The sequence below is a fragment of the Sinohyriopsis cumingii genome, chromosome 17 (assembly GCF_028554795.1).
Source record: "Sinohyriopsis cumingii isolate HCF-2022 chromosome 17, ASM2855479v2, whole genome shotgun sequence".
Lineage (NCBI taxonomy): Eukaryota > Metazoa > Mollusca > Bivalvia > Unionida > Unionidae > Sinohyriopsis > Sinohyriopsis cumingii.
In genome coordinates this window covers 50,346,994-50,366,310 of record NC_142977.1, presented here as the reverse complement: position 1 = coordinate 50,366,310, position 19,317 = coordinate 50,346,994, and the positions used below count along the sequence as shown (strand labels likewise).

The 19,317-nt window shown below is 32.9% G+C and overlaps 1 protein-coding gene across 5 annotated transcripts in view; it reads left to right on the top strand.

The window, feature by feature from the left end:
• LOC149778675 (uncharacterized) overlaps positions 1 to 18,950 on the top strand; it is a 144,975-nt gene extending 126,025 nt beyond the window's left edge. For all 5 annotated transcript variants that reach the window (XM_089939483.1, XM_089939485.1, XM_089939484.1 and 2 more), the window contains exon 7: positions 910 to 18,950. In XM_089939483.1, coding sequence (XP_089795609.1) covers positions 910 to 960 — 51 coding nt within the window. In that variant the 3' untranslated portion in view covers positions 961 to 18,950. The remainder of the gene's footprint in view (positions 1 to 909) is intronic.
• Positions 18,951 to 19,317: the final 367 nt, after the last annotated feature.

Genomic DNA, 19,317 nt, shown 5'->3' with positions numbered 1-19,317 from the left:
ACCAGTTGCCCATAGAAAAGAAATAGTTCAATGCATACTTAGAAATTTATCAAAATTGCACAGGTTGAAGATCATTGATTGCTGTCAAATACATGAAGGAAAAGGTATATTGATGTTTTTGAGATCATATTGGTCTCCTGCGCAAAAAGCTTGCACAGCCAGTTTCTGGCAGGTTGTGAGTCACTTAAAATTTCCAGAGGTCTTGTATACTTTTTATTTACTTATCATTTTCATTCCCAGCATTGTTATCACAGTTATTAAACATGTACAAGAATTTTTCATTCCTAATATCAAAATAAGACAGAAGTTGCAACCACATTATTTTGCTTCATCTCTTCCAGGTAAATGTGATGTCATATCAATGTTGTTGTAAAGTAACAGTCACATCATTTCAGACCTAATATCATTTGATATCATATCAGTGATGTTGTTAAGTAACGTCGTTAAGTAACAATCACATCTTTTCGGACCTATTATCATTTGATGTCATATTAGTGATGTTGTAAAGAAACAATCACGTCATTTCAGACCTATTATCATTTGATGTCATATCAGTGATGTTGTAAAGTAAGTTACATCATTTCAGACCTATTATCATTTGATGTCATATCAGTGATGTCGTAAAGAAACAGTCGCGTCATTTCAGACCTATTATCATGTGATGTCATATCAGTGATGTTAAGTAACAATCACATCATTTCAGACCTATTATCATTCGATGTCATATCAGTGATGTCGTAAAGAAACAATCACGTCATTTCAGACCTATTATCATTTTGATGTCATATCATTGATGTCGTAAAGTAACAATAACGTAATTTCAGACCTATGATCATTTGATGTCATATCAGTGATGTAAAGTAATAATCATGTCATTTCAGACCGATTATCATTTGATTTCTGTTGCAGGGAAGAGATTTTAGTGATGAAGACAGTTTCTGTGAGACTAAATCTACATGATACTGGTAACACTTCCTGTTAGTGTGGATATTGACTGTACCCCTGCTGTTTTCTGTGATAAAGACAACTCATAAGTATGAAAAGATACCAAGAAGCATTCTGCTAATTATCAAGATTAACTAACTCTGATGTTTTTCAAGGGCAGAAAACTCTGGTAGAATGCAGCATATGTTTGTTTACCTTTAGTCAGCTGGACTGAACATGTATCTGTGAAAAATTACAGACAATCCATGCTTATTGGAAGAAAATTTGAAAATGCATCGATGTTGTTATCAGTTTCTGAAAATTATAATATTTCCGATCCTGGTTACTGTACTTGCGAAGATTTAATATGTGCAATGGATGTATCGAAGGCCAAGATTATTTGTGAAAGATTCCCAATTCTGCATAAGAGTCGACATCATTTGACAACAGATGTTATGCAGATCTGGCTTTATAAGGCTTGATTCATTTCTACAGAAGATTTTGTACAGGCACTCATTTTATCATACACGGAGTACTTAGTGGACAGCATATTAGATCTCTTCTTCCATCACGATCATTTGATACATGATGTGCGAGGAAATTCAGCATTCCAAATGGATCAGCTTAGCATGTATAGTATTTACCTCACTCCACAAAGCGGATGTGGAGAAATCATCATAGCTGTTGGAAAACTGGTTCCGGTCGACACAGAATTTTCTACCATGCCATCCTTAGAAGATATTCCACATGGATGTGTCAGTTTATATTTAGTATCGTCCACAGGTGCTTTTTTGCATATTGTAATACTATTTCAATTTAATATAAATCTATCAATGGCAGTCATTTAAGCAGGATTTGTGCATTTCTCAGTAGTTTGCATTTCAGTCTAAAAGGTATATTAATAAGAAATGTTCAGATATGCAGTTATTTGCAATTTTTCAACACATTTAATGTGATCTGTAATATCATCATGAATATGAACAGTACAGCTGTGCAATTTTCCAAAAATGTTATGTTTGTATGAAAAGTCCACATTATTGGCATTAATAGTCCCGATACCTTGATGCATGTAGTTAAATTGTAGCACTATATTAGAGTAAGTCCAGATATGCATGTACCAAAGCTTATGAGTCGAGTAAAACTGGAAACTGCACAGACCCAGATCTGCTGTCACAAAACACGTTAGCATTTCTGGGTCTGTGCAGTTTTGCTTGGAGTAATCAGTAGAACAGACAACAGAGGTCATGATCTACAGATGCATTTGTGACAGCAGATCAGGGTCTCTCTTGTTTGCAGTTGGACTAGGCTAGTACACAAGTAAAGTGTTATATAGCTCACAGAGTTGCGAGAAACAATGTGTTAAGATTGAATGATTACATTATATCTATCACATGTGGTCTGGTTACAACTTAAACCAGGGACCTTCCTAATGACAAACATTCTCTTAGCCAGAACTGGTAAAAATTCCATTGAACATGGTTCAGAATTGTCAAGGATTTGAATGCCTGTAGCATATGGCAGATTTGCCACTCTGAATTTATGTTACAAGCACTATGATTTGGTAGCAACAGTCTGCTACCAGGTAATGGTGGAATTGAATTCATGACCTGTAAGGCACGGATAATAATTGGCAGATGAGAGATAAGACTGCCAAATTTTTGCTATAATTTCCGACACAGTTAAGTGATACATAGTTTTGTCAACATATTGATGGGTGGAATTATATAAAACGATTATTAACTCAGCTGAATTTACAGGTATAACCCAGCAGTTTGAAAATCCTGCTTTTTGTGGCAGGTGATTATGCTTATTATCTTCAACCCAAGCAGCATGTAATTGCTACCTGCCCCCCACCCATTTTTTTTTTTTTTCCAGAAGAGACTGATGAACAGGCAAAGATGCAAAACATTGATTCCCCTTCCTTATTTAAAAAAAATCAGGCATTTCAAATATTGATTTAGTGATATGTTCATAACAGCTTACTGTTTATGTATATCACACATTTCACATATTTTTCGTCATTCTCTGGATATGAAAAGTCTGTTTATATTCAGTTTGTAAGAAAATACCTGGTTTAGTATTGGGGCAATAGTAGATGTGGGAATGCACATTTTTCATAACATAAGATCTAGTGAACACTTTTGTATTATTTAGACACGTTTATCTTTTGTTAGCTCAATTTACGTATGTATGTATGTGTGTGCGATGTATGTATGTCTTGAGGCCTCTCACTATAAAGCCCCTCGTTATTATGCTGACCCACTTATAACATAGGTATGGTTGTTTAAATTTTGTTTTATCATTGCTACTTGAATTAATTCACTTAATTTTCATCCTTAGATAATGAGAACCAATTATGCTTTGATTTAACATCAATAAATAAACAATTTTGTGTTTTGATCTATTATTTTGACACATTTTGGTTGGAAGGTCAATCAGTTCAAGGGTCCGTGATAATGTGGGTCATTTTTAGCACTCCCACTGACAGCATTATAAAGAGAGAGCACTGTACGCATATGTATGTATGTATGTGTTTGTATGTATGTATGCATGCATGCATGCATATATGCATACATTTTGAAAAGATGGAGAAAAAAGGAAGTAATGGTCTCAATTAAAATTTCATTTTGACATAAGCAACTGTCATTCTGTATGATTATTGCATCTATGTGTTTGTATTTGTTTCTTTAAGAGACTGATAGATTGTAGTACAGATTTTCACCACATACCATTTTATCTTTGTTTTACCATGTATCAGATTTGCGATTATATAATGCACTGACAGATCATGGTCTGTCTTATTCCTGATTTCAAGCCAGCTGTGTCTGTCAGCACAAAGTGGGTCTTTGTTTTTGGTGGTTTGATGCATGTGGTCACTCATTATAATGCACCTCATTATATCATGATCCATTTTATAAAGCATAGCATTGTCATGGATCCAATTACATGATGTAATAGTAATTACTGTCTATAATATACTCCAGTAAAAATGAACTCAGTATAGCAGGATTTTTTTATAAGGCATAGTATTGTCATGGATCTAATTACAGTCTGTTATAGTAATTACTATGTATAATGTACCCCAGTATGAAATGAACTTGATATAACACAACCCTTTATATAAGGCATAGTATTGTTATGGATCAAATTACATTATGTAAATAGTAATTACTATGTATAATGTATCCCGGTATAAAATGAACTCAATATAACACAATCCTTTATATAAGGCATTCTATTGTCATGGATAGAATTATATGATGTAATAGTAATTACTATGTATAATGTATCCCGGTATAAAATGAGCTTGATATAACACAATCCTTTATATAAGGCATTCTATTGTCATGGATAGAATTATATGATGTAACAGTAATTACTATGTATAATGTACCCAGTATAACACATTCCTTTACATAAGGCATAGTATTGTCATGGATCAAATTACATGATGCAGTGTTGCACCTTGAGCACTGGGTTTTTTTCCCTCTGTCTTCCAGATCTTGACCCTGTGGTCCCCGTTGTGTGCATTTTAGTCAGACTTTTTTAATTTAATGCACACTTTTCTTTCTTTTGTGGATGTCCATTCATGTCCTTGTTGGTACTAGCAGTGACAAGATTCATTAGATGATAACATCTGTAAGATGGCAGTGAATATCTATTTTAAAACATTGCATCCGGCAATGAAAACATTCAAGGTTTGTGTTAGTTGGCAAATTTGAAGTGTAAGGTCTTTGATGGCCTCTAGTGTAAAAACTTTAAGAGGTTTAAGTCACACTTATGGCAGCAAAGACTTAATTGGTTTTGAAGCTGAATGACTGACAATAGACACTAAATTTATACAGGTGTGAAATTTTTAATTAATGATTTAATAAGTTGAAAAGAAAAGTGCATATTTATCATAATAAATTCTTGCAGATAATGAGTGAACAATTAAGCAGGCAAAACTGTCAAAGCAAATAACATTATCTCATTTTTAGCACTACTAGAACATTAAGTACTGCAGTTTTTATTTGTCCCTTAAAAATGTTGTGTCTACAAAATTTGGAGGGTAAGAGCCACAGTGTGTGATGTAATAGTAGCACTATAGATAATGTACCCAAGAGTAAGACAACCTTGTTAAAACACTCATTAATAAGGCAAGTGTCGTCATGGCTGCCATTGCATGATATAATGGTTGTACATGATCCTCTTTATATGGCAACTTCAATATAACACTGGCCATTTTATAAGTTGGGTATGACCTTGGATTCAGCTACATGATGTAATAGTAATACTCTGAATAATGCATCCCAGTATAAAGTAGCCTCATTATAACACATTTAAAAGGCAAATATGATTATGACTGTCAATTCATGATGTAATACTAATGCTGTGTTTAATGTACCCCAGTATAAGGCAACCTCATTATAGCACCAACCTTATTATAAGGCAAGTATATTCATGGTTCTCATTACATGATTTAATAATATGTATAATATAACTTACTATAATGCACCTCATTTTAACACTGCCTCTTTTTTAAGGCAGGTACAGTCACGGTTCCCATTAAATGATGAAATAGTAATATTGTAACATGGCACAGTACACATTTTACATTGATATAGTGGGATGGCATTATATTTGGATAAGTACAGCTATTGTACTTTGATATAATTGATAGTTGTCAGGTTCTGAAACCCTTTTTTGCCTCTTACTTTTGAAGCATGATTTTGGTTAGATTTCATTTTGATGTAAAATTGAAGAAGAAAAATGTTTTTGGTATTGTCTAACATTTTTACTCATGTCCAGTGCTAATTCATTTCTTGAGTGAAAATCTGCACGAAAGTATCTTTGTGATAAACTAAATGGAGCAGTAATAGAGAGTAACATATTTACTGTGATCACATAAATCCTCTGCATTAGTACATTTCAGTTTATAAGATATAAATGGCAACACTCTAAATGCAGTGGACATTAGGAATTATGATATGATCTAAATAGTATTGTAAAAGTGTGATATTGTGATACATGGTTAGGCTCAAAATAACATTGTATGCAACTGTATTTGTCACTTAACATTATTTGTGGGTGTTTACTCCGAGGTATTCCTTTCCTTGCCTATCCAACTTTTCTTTAATTTTTTCTTGTTTTGTTTGGGTTTTTTGAGTTTATTTAAAAAGAAAAAGCACAATACTTTTCTTGTATTATAAAGTTCATTTTGGTCTGCTTCTCTCTCGCTCTCTCAGCAATCAAGTTTAAAAGGAAATGGACGAGAGAGATGTGCTTCGTAATTAACACACCCTTATGACAGCAGTGTAAAATGTATGTGACTTGGGAATCAAATAATCAAGACCTTTGTTCAACAGCTGAACTTTCAACCTGATGGAAATCTTTTTTTTTCCTCAACAGTTTCGTTTCATTTAGTTATTGCAGAGCTAGTTTCAGAGGTAGGCCAGCGAACATATAAATAAAATGTTTTCTATTATTTTATTTTCTTCTTATGTTTGACAATGTAGAAGTTTATATGTTAAGATTGTTGCTGAGAATTCTACTTTTTTTAATAAAAAAGGATTGGCATGTTGCAATTAATAATTATCATTGAAAGCCTCACAACTCTTGCTCTTTAACTTATAATCAGTGAGAAATAATTATGTTAATTTTCAGTAATAATGACTTTCAGGCCTCTCAAATGTACAGTTCCACTCAGAAGAATACTTGACAACCAGTGTCACTATCATACTTGTGTACTGGACATGAGCCCCCATCCAGTTCTGCAAACACGCATCTATAACCGAAAAATAGTACAATGTTGTGTCAAGAGAAGACCCAAACTTATGGCTGTGATAATATTGCTCTACCTGATATTACATTAAAATATTCAGATGTGGACACTAGAATTGTTGCAGAATTAAATACGTCTGTTTGGTAGGCCATTGACAGTTATGCTCAAACTAGCTGAACATTAGAAGATGCGCTGTCATATATTAAAGAAAACATTAATTATAAAAGCTATTAAACAAATCAAAGACATGATGTATCCCATACTGTTGATATACATTCGGTTTGCAGGTTAATAGATAGTAAAGGAAAGTTAAGATTTAGTAGTGAAGCTGGCCCAAAAAAATAATTTCAAAATAAGACTAAAAGTCATTAAATCCCTGAACTAAATGCTAACTACATGATGAAAAATAGAGTCTACTGCAGTCAGTGACAAACTTGCAGATTGATTGTGTGTCAGTTATTACATTTGTCACATGTATAGAGATATTTGTACTCGTCATATTTAACAGTGATTGCTTATAAATGTGTTTATATAAAAATCGGTAAGATATTTGCTTTTCAACAATTTTCAACTGAGAAAATTAGTTTTTCATTAGTTTGACTTCATTGCATAAACAGTATTCTCTTCACACTAAAACATGACCAGCATAACTGTTCTACATTATGATTATTTGTATTTTACCTTCATAATTAAAACAGTTTGATAACATTGAGTTTTTTGAACAATGAATGCTGTATTTAGTTGGATGAAAGAATCTGCCAACAATATTATTTTAACAAGTCTTTTAAACCTTTCCAACAATAACATTACTTTTTGGTTGCTATGGCAACTAAAGTAAATCCATAATTATTTATCATTTTCAGTATGATTAGTATTGGTTCCTTATCAATGAACTATACATGAATAGAAATATATTTTATATGCAGAAATTTTGTGAATAATAACTACAACAATATTACATTATCTAAATATTGTAACATACTGAGACTTGTTTGAAAGTAAAGTTTTAATTATCTAGCATAGGCTTAAAAGTAATGAACAGAGAATATGTGATATGTCGAAAACAATTAACTGTCCATTTACACATTTAGAATAACTATAATTGATGGAAAAGTATACACTATATTTGATTTTTTTGGTCAAAAATTACTTTTCCACCCTTTTTCTCTATTTGGTTGCTACGGTAACCATGAACAGAGATCAGTTTCACTGAAACTTTAAGTGTTAGCAATCTGCATGCATATTATATATGCATCACTTTGTACAATTTCACAGCATTCTGATTATAAATACTAGTTTAGTAGTTGTTATATGTATTTGGCCCAAAAAGTCTATTGTTCGAAACAATTCAGAATACACAGATGGGGCAGCTAGAAACAAATTAGCACTGGTTTCAAGGTCAAGCAAGACAACACAATACTACTAGATGTACCCGCTTACAAATTTCCTACTTGAAAATATAGTGGAATATATTGTATGTTTAATATATCCTGAAGGGATTTCATAACTTTGTTTCAAATAATATCTGTTCCCACAATGTCAGCTTATTTGGGGTCAAGATTATATAAGGCATTCTATTGTCATGGATAGAATTATATGATGGTCAAGATTCTAATTAAGACAATCAGTTACAATGCATACTTGTGTAAAAGTTGGATCTAACTGCAGTTACAGAGACCCACATCTACACTTACACAATGCACCAACAAATCTGGCTGCATGCAGTTTGCTAGGACTAATCAATTGAGCAAACAAAATCGATTTTGTGTTCTTTACAAGCCATAAATTTAATGACCTAACAAACTCTTCATTCTAATGAAACAGTAGTACATGTGTTAGGATCCATGAATTTAAATACCGACGAAAATGTAATTTGTTGCAAAATTCTGAAATTGATTGCAGTCATGAATATTAATGAATTCACTTTATTTTCATCATCAGTAGTGGTCATAAGGTCATAGTAAAACCTATAAAATTGTAAATATTAAATCCTATATAAATCGTTTTACAGTATTTTGATTTTTCTGTCCAAATTTTGGAATTTTAAGTATTTTTATAGACATGAAATTTTTTATAAACTTTAAATACTGGTTCAAATACTCCAGATGTTTATGGTGTTATTTGATATTTAAAAGACACATAAGATGTGTAAATAAATTGACTGTTGACAGTTACTCTTCTTTGCTCATCCTTTTTAACTAGTTACATATCTAGGTTCAGAAAGCCATGAAGGCACAGTGGTTAGCATGATGGATTCGCAACCAAGAGGTCACAGGTTCAAATCCTGCTTGATTATCCTGTGTCAGCTGCTGTGGATGTCCCGCCTTAACCCTAATTGCCATAGCATTGTATGGCCTCTTTTGTGTTGATGTGCCTTAAACACCATGTAGACAAAGTTTAGATTCAACATGCATGATAGCAATAATATTTTCCATGTGCGTACTTGAGTAGCTTCCCTTGGGTTGATGGTTCTTAATGGGGTTTTCCGAGGTCCTTCCTCCACCAGTTAGACTAGCTGTCATGCCTATCTTGCGCTGAGAAATGGCGTCAAACCAAAAACAGCAACAACCATAATATTTTTAGTAAAGAAATAGCCCCACTGCATTTGCATATACAAAGTTTCAAGAAATTTATATTCCCAATGGTATAACAATTCAGACTATGGAGGATTCCAGATACTTCCTTGTTGGGAATTCCATTTTATTGGATAATATAAATACTTATAGTCATAAGTGTATATCAGAAAGGCTGAAGGTTCATCCAGATCACAATTTTATATGCTACACAAACACACACACACACACTGGGTATGATGAATAATCTTCTATCCAAATATGTAAACTATATGAGTGTATGAGACAAACAAAAATTTTCTGGCAGCTTTATAATCATGTTATGCCGTTGACAAAATAACTTTTTTCTCCACAAAGATCATGACTCTTTTACAAAATAACTAATTCAGACAGAACATTCCTAAAGTGTGAATAATGTATAAAACTTAAAAAGTTTAAAATTATACTTGTGTATGAAGGCAGTCATAATATATGACAGTGCTCTTGACACTTGACACTTTAAAACAGGTTGTGACACAAGTCCTACTGCAACATGTCCTTGATACAGGCATACATCCTTGGCAAATATTCATGTACCATATTTGTCCAATGATAAATCCATGCTTTATTATAAGTCCACCCAAAACACAATTTTTACCAAATTGGGGCAAATATTTACTTAGGATATCTTTGTCTAGTAATACTAGATCACACCACATGCATTAAAAATGTATTAGACTGCCATCCTTATCTTATCATGGATGTAGACCCATGTCTGCAATGTGGACCCAGATCTGCAGTGTACACCCAGATCTGCAATGTGGACCAATATCTGCAGTGTCCACCAATATCTGCAATGTGGACCAATATCTGCAGTGTACACCCATATCTGCAATGTGGACCAATATCTGCAGTGTACACCAATATCTGCAGTGTACACCCAGATATGAAATGTGTACCAATGTCTGCAATGTACACCCAGATCTGCAATGTATATCAATATCTGCAGTGTACACCCAGATCTGCAATGTGCACCAATATCTGCAGTGTCCACCCAGATCTGCAGTGTACACTAACATCTGCAGTGTACACCCAGATCTGAAATGTACACAAATATCTGCACTGTATACCCACATCTGCAATGTGCACCCAGATCTGCAACATACACACAGATCTGCAATGTACACCAAAGTTTGCAATGGACACCCAGATCTACAGTGTGCACTAAGATCTGCATTGTACACTAAAATCTGCAATGTAGACCTGGATTGACTGTGTAGACTCAGATCTGCTGTTAATGCTTAAGGAGATAAGGTTCACACTGCTCACTTGTAAGCACAGTTTGCCTTCTCAATAACCCTATTCATAGGAGCAATAAAAGTGGACATTATATGACTGAGATACCTAATATTGAGGTATTTTTAACATTAATATTACTGTTATTAAATAATGAAATGGGATCCATGCAATATCTGCCTTATAAAAAGGGATTGCTTTAAACTGGGGTGCCTTATATTGATATAGTACCGTAGAACAAAACAGCATAGACACTCATCTCCAGATTGGCTGATGGCTGATGGCTTTGGGTCAGTGCCATTTTCAGTTTAGCATGTGTTATGCAAGATCATTTTGATTGACTAAATAGAAATGGCATTAACCATTCTTAACTTGAGAGCTGTTCATTTCAATTGTAGAGAATTTTGTGATTTTTAACTAATTTTATACATGTTTTATGTTGTTTTGTGATAAACATGCATAATTGGATTGAAGACGATTGAGCAATGTCAGAATTGTATGTGTCAATTTCTTTCCCTTTTTATGTGTAACAAGTTTATAACTAATATTTCAGTTAATCATTATTTTTACTGTAATGGCTCAACACTAGATGCAATGCAATTTGAATATTTATGCGAATGCTTGTTTGTAAGTTTGTTGTTATGCAAGTCTGTTTCTATCAAACTAAATGAATACAAATGCAGTGACGAATCCAGAGGGATTTTCATTCAGGACCTGCTTTTCTGATTCACATGCTTTTCACTGAAAACAATATGAAAATCAAGCCACATAGAAAACACCCTTCTTCACAATGTCTATGTTTTAAAATCCAATAATATATGGCAAAATTTTCAGTATTCCTGATGAGATGCATTTAAAAATAGGATGTAAATATTCAGTCAACAAGATTATAAAAACACATTTTTTATATAAAAGAAACAAAATAGATTTAAGCTTCACTTACCTCAAGATAGTGGTTTGGATTCATTTCATTTTTACTTGTTCCTCTGTTTTTTAAAAGTATGTATACAAGATTAAATTAGTTATCCATCCATCCACTCTATAACTCAGATATAAATATCACTGAGAGCAAGCTTACACTATGAGTGTATCTGTAACACTTTAAGTGATGCATACCAAAACTGATCACTGTGACCTACTTTATTAAGTATTTTTTGAAATCTTGTACAGACTCTTCCATTACCTTTTTGTGTCTGGTTACCAAACTTGTACTGTGGGTGCATCATTGCATAAAAGTAAATCACATGTACATACAAAAACACAATGATTGGGTCAATGTGACCAACTTTCCAGGATTATTCTTAAATATTATTGTAATGATTACTAGTGTAAAATAGGAGGGGTAGGATGCCTTGTGAACTCTTGCTCAGTAATAACTTTGGTTGTTGTACAATTAAATGAACTTTGGACAAGGTCTTATCTTTTCATTCACATTAAATACAGTCAAATCAATATAGCTGATCTGATGCAAGCCATAACTAATAAATATGATGTATAAATTGAGATGTTTAATCTTGTAAAGAATCATTCTATTCATTGTTTTGCAGTTAAAATTAGTAGAATATATGGAAATATAATATGCATGGCTAAATTTGTATGCTATATTTTACTTATAAAATGCAATGAACTGAGCAGAGTAGACCCTTACCTGTTCCCCCATAATGCACTGGTAAATTGCAATCTATACAGTTCATTTCAATAATTCTTTAATGAATGATAGGCTGGGCACATCTGTGGAATATTCCATCTCTCTTTTGGAGTTGTAGTTGGGGAAATAACTGATGGATAATGCAGAAGTGCAGATTTTGTCATGATTGAAGTTTAAATTGTAAACTTTACTGATTTCATATTTCTTTTAGCATCCACTGTTACTTTGTAATTTTCTTTTCAAGATGTCTCTGATGTTTGTAATGACTGCAGTCTGAAGATACAGAATGATTATCCTGATTTTTATGGCCATTTGTACGGCTTTCCATTCTGATTTAAATATGGATATTAATTCTTAAATGTGAATAAAAGTAAGGATTTTTGCATTTTCAGTTTGGTTGCTGTGGAGTAATGACCCAATTTTGTAATGGTAGATCTTATTCTTTGCTCTCAGTATGGATTTTTATATATATATATATATATATATACACACACACACACACACACACACATATATATATATATATACATATATACATACACACACATACATATATACATACACACATATATACATACATATATACACACATACATATACACACACATACATACATACATGCATATATATATATATATATATATATATATATATATATATATATATATATATATATATATATATATATATATACACTCACTAATAATTTGAATCCAACTGCAAGCTGCACAGACCAAGATCTGCTGGCGCATATGCATGGGCTGATCTTGTAAGCGAGTATATACGATGTTATGTAGGTGATAAATAATGATATGTCAGCATATTCAATGTAAAACTTTCAAAGATGTCAATTTTTCTTTGTCCATCTAATTAATGTTTTAAAAAGTCTCATTCTTATTTATGAGCTTTCGTATTTGTCATGCATTTTCCCTTCAGTTAAAATAGTATTATTTCCTAATTCTTCTTTTATGGTGATTTCATGCAATAATTATAATAGGTGCAAGAAATGATGTTTCCTCCAGTGCAATATTGTAAAATGTCTTTGGAGTCAGTTTTATATCATACTTTGGTATTTTATTAAAAAAATGTTTGTGAATTACATCTGCTGCATAAAATATTTACCAATTCTTGAGATAGTTTTTAATATAACCCACATTCCTTGGGGTATTTTTTTCCTAAGCAAGAGTTGTTTTAAAGTTTTTCACGGTTTTCTTCATCTTCTTATAAGCATTTTGCAATAAAGTTCTCTTTAAAACCCCAAGTCAATATTCGACTTCTAGTGCTTTCATTGGATTTTGCCACGACCTGTGAGCGTACAAACTATTTATACTGATTTATACAGATTACTCACACAACATATTTTCTGAACTCTTTGTAGCAAAAATAATGCATGTTTTGTTTTTCATCAAACATTGTTGGACAACAAGGATTTAAAATACAATGTTCTCATTATGAAACCATAAAAATGACACGTTGTAAAGCATGCTGTTGAGTACAGAGGTATGTTCCAACAAGGCATTATCATAATAGTAATTAATCCTATAAATATTCAAACACAAAAATATTTTTGTGAAGAAAAAAAAAGCTATTTTCTATTTTTCCTGCATGAATTCAATCTGTACTAAATTGGAATTTAAAAAAAAATTTGAACATTTGTTGCTATACTCAGAAAAATGAGCAAATTAATTATAAATTAAAAAACTTGGATAGATGTTATATGTCAACAATGGCTTTGCCAGGAAAAATGTCAAATGAAAGTATTGTTTATTGCACAAGTATTGTTGGTAATAGTTATTTACCACAGAGAGAGAGAGTGAAAGTGAGAGTGTGTTTTGGTCATGTGCAGTCGATGATTACTATGCTGGTATTAGAAATCTCTGGCTATAATAGTGTATGCACACAGTCTCAATATTACAATAATATAATATCAAGAACTTGTGATATTATTTTTTATCAGCCTAATGTCTAATACAAAATATAATTACTGCATTTATGTGAGAAGGAGTACAGAGACACATGACTGCCAATGACTTGCAGATCCATACTTTTTACATGCACAATAACTTTCTCCCAAAAACAACATAAAAAATACTAGTTGTTCAGCAAGGAAATTTCAAATGCAGACATTCTTTAAAATGAGTAGAAAAAATATCCATGATTAAACCTCCAAGTAGGGGCCCCGAGTGGTCAAGTGGTCTAAAGCGCTCACCATTATGGATCACTGCCATCTCACCTGTCAGCATGGATTCAAGTTTCGGGCTCAGCCAATGTGAGTATGTGAGAAAGCTTGCCGGTAGCTTCTTGTTGGTTGGTGGTTTTTTCTAGGGTTTTCCCGGCTTTTTCCATCGCCACTGATACTGGCTGCCATGTATAGCCTATCTTGTGCTGAAAAATGGTTTTAAACTGTAAACAACAAACCTCCAAGTAAGATCTTGTTCTGTTCTAAAGCATGTTAGTTTGAAGCAGAAGCTTTGACAAATGAAATTCCATGCAGTTCCTAACATTATATCAATGGTTAAGAGTGAAACTAATGGATATTCACAATGATACATTGTACCAGATCATCATTTATATCCAGTTCTAGATTATTGTCTTGACAGTTGCCCTAAGACAGTTACTCACAATACTTGACCTTTTTATTTAAGAAAGGATAATGGACCAATAATATAGTTACTATTTTTCAGTTAAAAACTTGATTACGTATTTTCATGTAATACTTGCAGACAAAGGTGAGATGGCATTGATCCGTAATGCTTTAGACCTCTTGGCCACTCGGGGCCCCTGTAATACTTGAAATGTAATGCATAAAATATTGACAGAATGAAATTGAATCAGATATATGAATAAAACCTTTATTCCATTAGAACTTTTGAATGAACAATGAATTCCTGGAATAGTAAATTACGACAACTATATGATGAAAATTGTTTTTTTTTTTAAAAGAGTGGTGTGGGTGGGGACAACACATTCCGAGGTGGGTGGGGTGGGGGTGTGACTATATTGCATCATGTACAGTTGGTTTGTTAGTTCTGACCATTAATTCATTGAGGGAAATTTTGGTATACATCTCGCTTCTGTCAAAGCTCAGTGTGTATCAAGAATAGTCTCTGAAGCGAAAAGACTTACAAAAATGGTGCTAACAGCTCCCTCGCTTGGCGCTCAGTATTAAGAGGTTAGTGTTAGGACTGGTCAGCCTGGTGTCAGGATAATGTGACTGGGTGGGACATCATGCCACGTGTCTGCGGCATGATGCCCCAGTGCTAGACATCACTATAAACTGCCACACTGCAGACATAGTAGCGATATGACTGAAAAATTGTTAAAAGCTACGTAAAAATCCTAATCACACACACACCCTCAAGCGATGTTTCTGTTAAGGAACAATATAATCTGAATGATCCTTTAAATAAAGCTGTACTAATCTGTCGCTCAAGTTACACCACTGTTATTGAAAAAGTAGGCATGCTTGAGAACGTCAAAACAAGCAGTAAGCTGATGGTTAAATGAAGACCACAAATTGACACTGATATATAAACTCTTTACTCTTACATTTAAAAGCAGCTTCTTTCATTCCTTCGCTCATTCCATTCATTTAGAGAATTATTAGGGACTGAAACTAACACATAGTTCATTAGTGAGAGATAAAACTATTGATGTCACTTTTTTGTGTGCTTGGATTTTAAAGAATTTCAGCAATCACAATGTGGCAGTTTTCAATAATTACAAAATTTGAATGTCAAAATTATTCAGAATGGCACTTTTGAAAAATGAAAACAAATTTTTAAAATGTTCTGATTTCTATCACTTTTACAGTAAAGTGATTTTAGAAAGTAACCATATACATAATCAGAGCTTATTAGCCAAGAGTGATTGTTTGATTGTACCTTGCACAAAGATGTGTGTGTGTGTACATGCATGTATGTAAGTATTGAGTATTCATGTATGTATGTTCTAGCATTTCACAACAACTCAAGTCAATAGTGACCATATGGTGTCAACTAAAGTTCAAGTTTAAAATATATAAAAATGAAGAATTGCATATAAACTTTAGGAAAATAAACCTTTCTAAAATTAATTTAAACATGAAGTACAAGAAGATAAAATTAAAAAGTAAAAATGTTACAATTCAGAATGAGATAATTAAAATAAAAGATAAGGTATTACACGTAAACGTAAGTATTGAGTATTCATGTATGTATGTTCTAGCATTTCACAACAACTCAAGTCAATAGTGACCATATGGTGTCAACTAAAGTTCAAGTTTAAAATATATAAAAATGAAGAATTGCATATAAACTTTAGGAAAATAAACCTTTCTAAAATTAATTTTAAACATGAAGTACAAGAAGATAAAATTAAAAAGTAAAAATGTTACAATTCAGAATGAGATAATTAAAATAAAAGATAAGGTATTACACGTAAACTTTAAACAGTCAAAATCTGTGGTATAAACAGCATCCCCTCAGAAAGTCCAAAATTTATTTTGGGAGGTATATCATCATACAGTTTCTTCATTGAGACACACAACCATTACTGCCATGGCCTAGTCTGGGCAGGATTTGAACCTGTACCCTTCTGGTCATTAATCCAGCATTCTAACCACTGAATCATTGTCATTTTCATTAACTCAGATTAAATAAAATAGACTGAGCAATCAATACTAAAACAATACAGACCAATTTAATTGGATCCATGACAAGATCTGCAATGTAACAGGAACTGCAATATTCTGAGGGAATTCATATCATAGCAAAGGAAACTAATTGTAAATAACAGTTTAATATTTTGCAATAAGATGCTGTAGATTATTTCAAAACTGCATTTCGATGCAAATTTTGTTCATCTGAAATACTACTGCATGGTCTCCTCACTATATTGGTTCAGTGCCTCTTCACAGTAAGGTCCCTCACTTCACTGCTGCATTGTCTCACTGTATGGTCCCGCATTATAATGCTGCAGTGTTGTTAAGGTCCTTCTATGCTGGTGCAGTATCTCCTCCCTCACTATACTGGTGTAGTGTCTCCTCACTATAAGGTTTCCCATTAGAAAGGTACAGTGCCTCCTCACTGCAAGGTCCTTTACTATACTGGTGCAATGTATCTAACTGTAAGGTTCTTCACTATACTGGTACAATGTCTCTTCACTATGAGGCTTTTCACTAGACTGGTACAGTGCCTTCTCATTGTAAGGTCAATTGCTATACTGGTGCAATGTCTCTTCACTGTAAGGTTCCTCACTATGCTGGTGAAGTGCCTCATTGTAAGGTCCCCTCACTAAACTGGTTAAGTGCAACCTTGCTATAAGGTCCCTCACTATACTGCTGCAGTGCTTCATTGTAAGGCCCCTTACTATACTGGTGCAGTGCCTCATTGTAAAGTCCCTCACTACAATCTTACTGTAAGATCCCTCATTATACTGGTGCAGTCTCATTGTAAGGCCCCTCATTATACTGTGCAGTATCTTCTAACTATAAGGTCCCTCATAATACTGCTTTCTATTGATGCAGATATGGGTAAGGACATTTATTAAATTTTGTTTTATCATTGCTTAGTTTACATAAATTTAATTTTTGGTTAATGACAACTACATATAATGCAATTTCATGCCATTAAATACCCTGTTTTTTTGCACCGTTATGACAAAAGCATTGTTGGAACTTCCCTCACTACAAGGTTCCTCACTTAAAATGAACTTCACTTTTCTGACTTCTATGTACAGTGTTGTACAGTGGAAGCAGTGTATTAAAATTTAAATATTTTGTAGGCACAATTTTTTGTGTGTGCAAAGCCTGACTACTAAGGCTAGTTCAGTTTGAGGATGGTAGGGTGTGTCTGTCTTTGGAGATGGATCATTGTTCATTTGCTATTTAAATGCTTTGTAACAATCAAGATATCCCAAACTATCCTAAATTAATTCACTGTATGTCCTTAGATTTGAGGATTTGGTATCAGCCAAACATAATCTGAGCTCCAATTCATACTGTCAGTAATCTTCTGTTTCTAGGTCAGATATTAGTCTGGCTTACTCATCTAAACTCTTTTCTATGTCAGGTATTAGTCTGGCTTACTCATCTAAACTCTTTTCTAGGTCAGGTATTAGTCTGGCTTACTCATCTAAACTCTTTTCTATGTCAGATATTAGTCTGGTTTACTCATCTAAACTCTTTTCTAGGTCAGGTATTAGTCTGGCTTACTCATCTAAACTCTTTTCTATGTCAGATATTAGTCTGGTTTACTCATCTAAACTCTTTTCTAGGTCAGGTATTAGTCTGGCTTACTCATCTAAACTCTTTTCTATGTCAGATATTAGTCTGGTTTACTCATCTAAACTCTTTTCTAGGTCAGATTTTAGCCAGATGTACACAGCTAAACTACAATCAATCCTACTAGAAGGGCTCTTTATAAAATTCTAGCTAATGAATGGCAAATAAATGCAGAATAAACCCAATTTTTGTTCTCATTCTCCATAATGTTTGATTTGTTGTTTTTATCGGAAGAATACATACAGTATTTTAGTTTGATGAAGTATTTTCAACTTAGCAGACAGTGTAATAATGGTGTCCAAGCATACAACATGATTTATATATCAGTGTATTCAACATGTTTAGTCTGTTTTTGTTGCATAAGTTTGTTTTTTTTTCTCAGTTTGTATAATACGAGACAATATGAATGTTATAAGTATTGATGTGTTTTCATTATTTTGTTACCTAATCAAAGATTAATTCTACAACTACAGCCAAACTAGCAATAAAACACTACATTCAAAACTTCTTTCTGTTGCCTTTATTTGAATCTCAACAACTACAAAGGGTACAATATAACCATGACGTTCATATAAAATAATTGAAAACAATGGTCTTTTTCAAATCAGTATCTCCAATTTCAGATACAAAATCAGCATAAAACATATTTGTCGTAATTTATGTAATTTTTCATGTTCTTTAAACTTTTGCACACAGGTGATCCATAAAAATCATAATTTTATATTAATATCTTTCATATAGAAGTTACTTTTATCACTGCTAATTGCTAAATTTTTGTACCAACAAAACTTAACAACCAGACACTTGATCTGTTAGAGAACTTACAAGTTTATGTTAATACTGTTTTAAAAAAATAGCAGGATTGAAGAGG